The sequence below is a fragment of the Lates calcarifer genome, linkage group LG20 (genome assembly GCF_001640805.2).
Source record: "Lates calcarifer isolate ASB-BC8 linkage group LG20, TLL_Latcal_v3, whole genome shotgun sequence".
In the NCBI taxonomy this organism is placed as follows: domain Eukaryota; kingdom Metazoa; phylum Chordata; class Actinopteri; family Centropomidae; genus Lates; species Lates calcarifer.
In genome coordinates, this window is record NC_066852.1 from 12629146 (window position 1) to 12638061 (window position 8916).

Genomic DNA, 8916 nt, shown 5'->3' on the forward strand with positions numbered 1-8916 from the left:
ACTGTGACTCACTCACGGCCCTGACGAACACAAACACACACATGCTCCGTGTTTGCAGACAGACAGATGTGGGCAGATTAGATCCAGCTGTCTGCTCATCGCCCCTCACATCAAAAGAGGGGGGGAAACAGCAACCCGTGAGGACCCAGACATGTCTCAAACAAGCGCACACAAGCGCATACACAGTCCAGATGACTCACCATATTTTTCTGCTAAAAGCTGGTATCCGTGTCTTTTTGCTATCACCCACACGAGCTGTTTGTCCTGGCAATATTTTAGTACGGCTCTGCATTCCAAGCAAAGCTGAACCAGACAATCAACTACTATCTAGTGTCTGTTTTGTCTATGATGAACCAAATAACCAAAATAGGGTGTCTTGGTAAGATCCTTGAAGTGTGTTGTTCATAAGTCCAGAATATCACATAGCTGAGACCCGGTGTGTTTGAGGGCATACACATCAAACCATTCAGTGTCACCTCTTGTCTGGTGTTTATTCTGTTTTTCCCTTTAATTTCTGGCCAGTCTTTACTTCAGGAAATGATCATATCAGCCCACTCACACACCAACACATGACTGTTGCATAAAAAAAGAAATGTTTGAGCCTTTTGTGGCTCCATGCTGACATCAATGAGAAGTTAAAGTTCTTGAAGAAAAAAAAGAAGCCAAAATCTATCTACAGCTGTCATGCTCCAAGTTTAGCTCAGGCTCATTGAGACAACAGGGCGTTCAATCTGCGTCTGATGTCACTCCAGACAAGGCTGCTGGGGTGAAACAACACGTATCTGACAATTGCGTCCAGTGTTGGAGTCCCTGTGTGAGGACCCGGTGACACGGAGAACAGACCGTCCTCTCTGTTCAGCACTGACACTGGACCCCTCACGCCTCTGCTGTCAGCCCACTGGCTGTCAACACTGGCCCTCTTTCAGCCACGCACTCAGACACAGGACAGGAGAGTGGGCAGGGTAATGCGTCTCTAGTCTGTCTGACTCACACACACATATGCACACACATATGCTCCTGCTCCCACAAGCCTCAGTGATTTAACGTACACACCCAGGCTGGAGAATAGTTTTAATGCCTGCAAATGCTGGGCCTTCCACTGTAACCTGTCATTATGGGGGCAGTTATGCCCTTCAGAGTTGCCATGAGCTTCTGAAAATAGACACTGCCAGCCACGCAGTCTGGGTTGCTACTTTTAAAGAGAAATGACTTCTGCTGAGAACACTAACAAAATAGAGGAAGACACTGAAAAAACTACGCTTAAAATGATCAATTAGATAAAAGAGAATGCTGTTTTAGAAAAGACAACACAAAATTAGGCAGAAAATCACAACAGTGCTGGCAAATACAGTCAACAGTTTCCTTATTTCACAGGCAGGACATGCAGCTCTTACCATTTCTCTACTCTTACAGAGTCCAGACAACAGCTAGATCCATGATTTTGTTTGAAAATCACTAATCCATAGAGCAGTGTCCACATTATTGTTTATGTCTTGCTCCTAGCTTTTTTCATTCACCCACTGAGTTCCTCTGCTATTTCCCTCCTCCCAACCCCTTCTCCTCCCCATCCCGGTGCAGAGTTACATCCCCAACATGCAGCTGAGGGAGACCCGGCACTGGCACTGCCCTCCAAAACATCTTACTTCTGACTAAACATCCTATGTTTTTGTTTTTTTTTTCAATGTGACTTCCTTTCTCTTTTTGGCAGATAAACCCATGAGTAAAGCACTTTGCTCTAACACTGAACCCCAGTTTAAAACAGTTATGAAAGCCGTGGGGTCAAAGTTCAGATCCTCCTCAGGGAATCCCTGAGTTGTACTCACTCCTATGGGATTCTCATTGATTGAGAGATCAGATGGACCACACCGGAGTATCAGAGGAGGCTGGAAACCAAACCCTGAAATGCTGGGACTCCCCTCAGCATTGTGTATTGGTAAAGCAGGTGTTAACAGTCTGATCCAGGGAGGAAATAACACGTGGTGTAGGAGTAGGAGATGGAAAAGACCTTGTGTCCTCTGACTTCCTGCTCCAAGCTATGTCCCACTGATGCAGCAAGGCTGGAAAGAGGGTATTTCCACTCTGGAAAACTGTTGAATAACAATTTATGATAATAATATGACTAAGCACAGTGGATTATAATGTGTCTACTGTGCTTGATACATCAGTGATGATGGGATAGAGAAATACTATGTTCCACAGGAAGTGAGAGAACACGTGGGCCATCTCTTCAGCTGTCCCACAGGAACAATTTGGCCTAGAGACGGACAGAGAGGGAGAGAGTGAAAGAGAGTGGGAGAAAGACTCCACTATTGATCTCTCAAGGCTTTTCCCATGGTCGGGGGCCAGAGAGGAGAGATGGAGGAAATGAAGCAGATGATGAGTCACTGAGGAAAATAAAAACAAAACAAACAGAGGCAGCTAAGTAACCAGCTGGACTTGAAGTAAAGTCTGCAGAGAAGGTCGATGCTCTGAGTCAATCGCCCTCAACGATGATGTGGAAGTCACAGCTGAGGGGATGAAAAACTGCTGATAGTCCTTTAAATAGTGATTTCAAATGTATTAGTCACTGTAGCTGCCTATCTATTAAATCTACTGCAGCAGATGAAAGCAATTATGAAAAGCAAAGTCAGTCCTTATTTACCAGTATAATTTGTGAAAGATATTATTTGGTAAATGGTATTATCTCATTAATTTTGACAGGTCATCAAATAATCCAGAAACTGAGCTTTATTGTTGTTGTTGTGTCACATCTTATTTCATTAAATCGGAGATTGTGCATTAGCACAGCTTCAAAGTAAAAAAAATTAAAAAAATTGAGGTAAGATGTTTTGAAGAATTTTTGTAACAAAACAGTCCAAGGCCAAATCGTATGGAGCCTTGAAACTGACAGAATGCATTAAGAAGTAATCAGAAAGGAAAAAACATCACATATGGTAGCTTTGTATCTCTTTCTATACTCCATTACATTAATTATCAATAAATGATTTGTTGAATTTTATATATTCCTTGTTTGATAATTTACATTTAGGGATCCATACAATACAGCTTGAGACTTTCTAATTAAAACAAAAATGCTTCAAACAATATCTTTGTGTTAATCTCTGTGTTGATAATGTACTCTAACTAATAAGATAAGATGTGACAAAAAAGCTTCCTTTTTGCATTTAAGTATATTTTAGTCATGTATTCAATTACATTTTTGACTTGTCTGATAACTGTTTACTGTAGTTATCAGACAGTACTGCAATCTGAAAGAATTCGTTTATTGTTAATGTGATTACTTAAATGAAAGGAATTGGTCGAAAAATACAAAAACACAGATGCTGCAGCTTAATCAAGTTATAATACGTAGGTGATGTAATGTTTCAGCTAAAACCATCCAGGCTATGAAAATAAGGTTCTTATTTTGCTTTGCAGTTAAAATATATTAAGAGTTATACTGCTTAACTATGCAAAATAATCCAGTTGGATTATTGTTCGATATTAATGTCTGTTTGCCATCTGATCTCCATTACCAGCCAAATCTATGACTTAATGCACCTTTATTTTCTCTGTACAGGGTCTTGGTTAATAAGTGATGCCTCAGCATTCAACAAGTTAGAAGTGCTGTGGGAGGATGATTATGACACTTCATCACTACTGGATGGTTTGCCAGCTACAGCCTCAGTAAGTCTATTTACTGATCACACCAGTGTGAGAACCTCTTACAGGTCTTGAAATACAGTATGTCTGTGGTAGGAGGTTCGGATCTGTCAGCTTGTGTGGAGAATAGTAACAACTGTGAAATGGCATCTCAGTCAGAGGCCTAAGAGACTTACAAAAACAGCTTAACTCATTGGAACTGAAGGATGTGTGGGAGGCTGACGAGAAACTCTTTTTTGACCACCTTTCTTCTCAAATGAATTCACATAATATAACATGGACTTCCTTGCCCTGACCAGAGACTCTAACGCAACACTTCCTCTCAGGCCATGCACAAATCCTGACTCCTCCGCCAACACTGACTGGTCAAAATATTTCCTTTGCCCCCAACCTTAACTTTTCTAACTTAAACATAACCGTTAAAATTGTGGGGTTTGTTGTTAGGGTGCACAGGCTGGGACAAGAAATACCCTTGTCCTGAGGGAGGAGTGAGCGAGACTGATTTACAGATGAGTTAGTACTGTGATATAACATGGTTCCAATTTTGCAAAATTGTCAGAAAAAAACCTGCCCTCATACACAGCAACAGATTAACAATCTACACATGAAAACCATTTGAATCTTCTGACTCGCTCTGCTTGATATAACACCCACATACTCATATGTGGCAACAACCATCACACAGCACAGGCAGTAATGTGAAGCTAATTGCCACTCTGGCATGACCCCAGACGAACCAGCATGAATAAAAAAGAACAACAGGAAGCTGCTGATATTCCCAATACCTCTCCTTCAAGTCTCCCACCAAACAGATGCACAATTTTCCTTTGTAACATCTGTCCTCTTGTTTCTCATAACTTATCAATATTTTCAAGACAACACACATTGGCAGGCTGAGGCTGACATATCTACATGCAAACGCAAAAGTCATATTTCTTTAAGTATATTTTAGCTGTTTTCCCCTGCTGCGCAGACATGCATCTCATTTCAAAGTTTTTGGCATTTTTAAAGTTAAAGATTTACTCACTCAGGCACACGTGCAACTCACACTCCTGTCGGAGGAAATACTTCATCAGCGTGTAATTCTGCTAAAGTACATTACTAGACGCATGAGCCCTAGAGGCAGCCTGATCTCATACGCACATAAAAGTGTCCATTCACAGAGCCGGCTGAGTTCAACTCCTAATCTCTCTCTCTCTTTCTCTCTCTCTCTCTCTCTCTGAAACCAGATGACTTCCACCTGCTTCCACTGCTCTGTAATTTTTAAGTTATCAATGGATGTGCTCAAAGACAATGATAAGTGATCAAAACAGTGATAACGACAGTATGTAAACTCACTCACACAGTGTAGTGAGCAAGAGATAACTGGGTCATACTGAGCTGAAAACCATGAACATATAAACTGCCACAATAGCCCCATTATCTCCTGCAGTACACACACAGACCATCAAGCAAATATTTTTGTTTCTCATTACCCGAGCTGGCTGGGAACATCTTCTTGTCTGTCAGTCCAAAGATTAAAAACACCAGAGATGAGGCATCTTCCCAACTCTTCATGAGAAAAGTCTCCCACTTCTCTCCCCCAGGATGGAAATATGCTGTCAGCTCCTCGCTGCTGTTTGTGCTGAGTTGAGTTACTTTCAAAGTCAAACACTGCAGTGCATCTACATCTTTCTGCCCGGGTCCACCCCTCTTTCCGGCCCTCTTTCTCTCCCCACTTATCGTTCCTTTTTCCCCCCCTTCATTTGAATCTACCCACTCCTCTGCATCCCTGCGTTGCTCTGTGATTCTCACAGGGGCAGACAAAACATGGAAAAAGTGTCATCATGCTGAGATCACTTCAGGCTCATTAAGGATTAGAGAGGCACAGCCAACATTTGTTTTCACTTTGAGGGAAGCACAAGTGACATTTAACAGACATACGTTTTCTCAGGTAAACGGTTTCTGTGACTTTATTTTCCTGCCTCCTACACAAAATGACAGAAATGGAGTAAGACCGCAGAAAAAGCCAAGGTATCCTGTTTGCTTTGCTTTGTCACAAACAGCTGAGAGGAGAGCGACGGCGGTAAATTTAGAGCCTTTGACGGGGCGCCAATCAGGAAATTATAGTTATCACAGCCAATGGATGCTCGAGTTTTTCCGCTCCGGCTGGAATTTTTAGCCTGGCTGTTGGTGTTGGACACGTTGTCAAGGCCCCGAGTAATTGGTTCAGCCTGTCCTGGGTTCAGTTCAGACTTAGTGCGTCATGCCGCTTTTGCCAATAATAAAACAGTAAAAAAGCAGACAGAAATATCTGCATGCTCCCCTCCTCCAGGAAAGGTTATGGGTGATTTTAGCTGCACTTGTCTGAGATGTGATGGGAAAACAAGTAATCTGCACCAGAGATGACCTTAAATAACTTACATCTTGCATGAATCCCACAAATACAATTATTAAGTATGACTGCTGGAAGGACTGATGGATCCTCGAAATAGCTTTTTAGATATTTTACTATTTGATATAATTTTACTAATGAACAACTCCAAGTCTTTAATTTTTAGCAGGATTTCTTTTCATCAACTTTTTTTGGGAGTGTGCTGAGGGCACATGAGTTGAACATCTGTTGGAACAATATGTGCAGTGAACTGTCTTCAGTTGTTATTAAATGGAAACATTCACAGGCATAAACACATATCCCACGTATCCCAGATTTTCAGACATGACAGAGCTGACACCTGGAGGCAAAGTCAGTGAAGTGCACTCCCACCATCACCATCACTGTGCCCGCTCTGACGTGTTATATTTGCAGAAACAGTGGATTCTTATGATGAGGTGTGGATCCATCAGTGTTGCTGCTGCATTGCCTTTTCCCATCATGCTCTATCAGTCACATTTACAACTCTTGAATGTCTTTTGAGTCTGGTCACATAACTGTTTTGCTGCCAGAAGCCATGACTTTCTTTTTTGTAACCTAGTGTGCATTACCGACATGTGGCTTGTATGGTGGACACACTTTTTCTTTTTCAGTCTGGGTTTTATTTGTTCAGCTGAGGTTTTGGGGTTTGTCCTGATCCTTGTATAATTAGACCAAAGCTTTCTCAGACTGGACAAATTAAATCTCTCTACAACACTAATTCACATCTTATATTATGGGAGTGAACTCTAAGTCACATTTTTATACAGGAGGTAGCAGATGGTAATATTATCTTACTGCACTACCAGATATGACCCTCATGAACCAAACTGCTATAGGCTGATGGCCTTTGAGGCATGTAACAGAACAATTCCTCCTTGAGGAAATCATTTACTGCCTAATTTCCAGTACAGATCTGATACATTTAAATGATTGCCTGTTGCACTGATGACATGTGTATTTGATCAGATGTCACTGGTAAACAGGCTGCAGTTGTTTGTTGCTTCACATGCAACACGGAAACACCTGGAGCCTCAAGAAGAAAGAGCCGTTGTGTTATGTAGGCTTTAACCACACAGATGCACAAGCACTATTCAGGACACTTTTCCCTAAAGACAGCTGTTCTAACGAATACAAGCCTTCAGATGGTGTCCAAAATAAACTGCTCCAACTTTGAAAATGGGTTTATATGTTGGCATCCATTCAGTTGTCACTGCTTTGGATGCATTTAAAATTAATTCAGTTTAATGCAACAGTCCTGGAATAAATCTTACCCTCATCTTGTTGAGACTGCTGTAGAAGTGCTGATTCAACATACTGGTTATTTTAGAGGCTGTAGGTTGTGGTGCTTCTATTTAGGACAAAATGTTGCAGCACTAGTCTTCAAAATGACAATAATTCATCACCTCCTATTGCTATAACAAAAACTGAGCGTTATAACATTCTTAGAGTTAGAATTTGTTGGATTAGACAGCATCAGACCTAACCAAACCTTAACTATGCTTTAAGCTAAGCAAAATTTGAACTCCCATCTTTAAACATGGTTTGTACTGTAGGATTTGTTCACATATCTAAAATAAAACTGAAGGACTGAAACCCAGCTCGCACAAAAACGCATAGTCATGCTAGAAAGAGCCACATCAACACCAATCTGCAGGTTGTGTTGCAGGACCTGGCCTATAATTTAAACCAGCCGTGCATCTTGGTGAGGAGGCCATGATGATCTTTTCCCAGTCGTGTAACGGCCTCATAAATGACATAGCTCTACTACGACCCGAAAACTTACTCAGCTACACAAACTCACCGGACGGTGACAAAATTAGCAAATATCATCACCTAACACCACAACGAAAGGTAACGACCACTTTTTTAAAAAACAAGCGTTTATTAAATTAAAAAAAACATGCGAAAATGCAACAAGACAGCGGTTAACAGGATAAGTTGCTCTCTCAATGAGGAGTGGGTGGCCCTTAAAAGGGCCTTTGAGTTGAAAGTTATTAGCCTACAAGCTAATACTCCTGAGACTGAGAGGAGGCCTTCTTTCCCGCTTTGCCGGAGCTCGGTGCAGACTGGCCAGTCTTCTTGGGCAACAGGACGGCCTGGATGTTGGGCAGGACGCCACCCTGGGCGATGGTGACACCGCCGAGCAGTTTGTTCAGCTCCTCGTCGTTGCGGACAGCCAGCTGCAGGTGACGAGGGATGATACGGGTCTTCTTGTTGTCCCTGGCGGCGTTACCAGCCAGCTCCAGGATCTCAGCAGTGAGGTACTCCAGCACGGCGGCCAGGTACACTGGGGCCCCGGCGCCCACTCTCTCTGCGTAGTTACCCTTACGGAGGAGACGGTGGACACGGCCGACGGGGAACTGCAGACCGGCGCGGGAGCTACGGGTCTTGGCCTTGGCGCGGGCCTTTGCTCCGGTTTTGCCTCTTCCAGACATTATCAGACGTTAGCTCAACTCTCCAAAACAGAATACTGCAATGGTAAGTGATCAACTGGACAACCTGGATATAAACCCCAGGCTTTGTCCCGCCCTAAGACACGATTGGCTTTTGGAATGGAAATAGTCAAGTATGATTGGCTTTGAGAGGTCAAAGGGAAGAGGAAGTCAGTGACTATTGGTGTAACTGTTTTTGTCTCAGACCAATCACGGTGGACCTTAAGACAGATAGACGAAGGCGATTGGCTGTTATTCTCCATGTTTGCTGTGAGAGGGTCATACGTAGAAGAGGCGGACATAGAAAACCAATCCAGCGTCTTCCCTCCAGCTTCAAAGTTTTTGGCGCGTTTACAAATTCAGTAGCGAGATCATTGAGTGAAAGTTATCAGTTATGCAGAATTTAAGAGTATTCAACGAGAACACTTGGATCTCTTAAATCATTTA

The 8916-nt window shown here is 42.5% G+C and overlaps 2 protein-coding genes across 10 annotated transcripts in view; both read right to left on the reverse strand.

The window, feature by feature from the left end:
* Positions 1-5452, reverse strand: part of phldb1a (pleckstrin homology-like domain, family B, member 1a) — a 30063-nt gene extending 24611 nt beyond the window's left edge. For 6 of the 9 annotated variants that reach the window (XM_018692344.2, XM_051078420.1, XM_018692348.2 and 3 more), the window contains exon 1: positions 1395-1549. In XM_018692344.2, the coding sequence (XP_018547860.1) occupies positions 1395-1397 (3 nt within the window). In that variant the 5' untranslated portion in view covers positions 1398-1549. Of the gene's footprint in view, positions 1-1394; positions 1550-4669; positions 4787-5117 lie in introns of those variants that run through there. The other 3 variants (XM_018692341.2, XM_018692342.2, XM_018692349.2) reach the window with 3 other exon arrangements.
* Positions 5453-7899: 2447 nt separating this feature from the next.
* Positions 7900-8538, reverse strand: LOC108893843 (histone H2AX). Its single transcript, XM_018692250.2, has one exon. It carries the CDS (start codon positions 8470-8472, stop codon positions 8044-8046), a length of 429 nt encoding a protein of 142 aa, XP_018547766.1. The 5' UTR covers positions 8473-8538; the 3' UTR covers positions 7900-8043.
* Between the last annotated feature and the right edge of the window lie 378 nt (positions 8539-8916).

Bases quoted from the DNA above. Each gene is read 5' to 3' on its own strand.
- LOC108893843 (XM_018692250.2), bottom strand. From the start codon at position 8,472: ATGTCTGGAAGAGGCAAAACCGGAGCAAAGGCCCGCGCCAAGGCCAAG.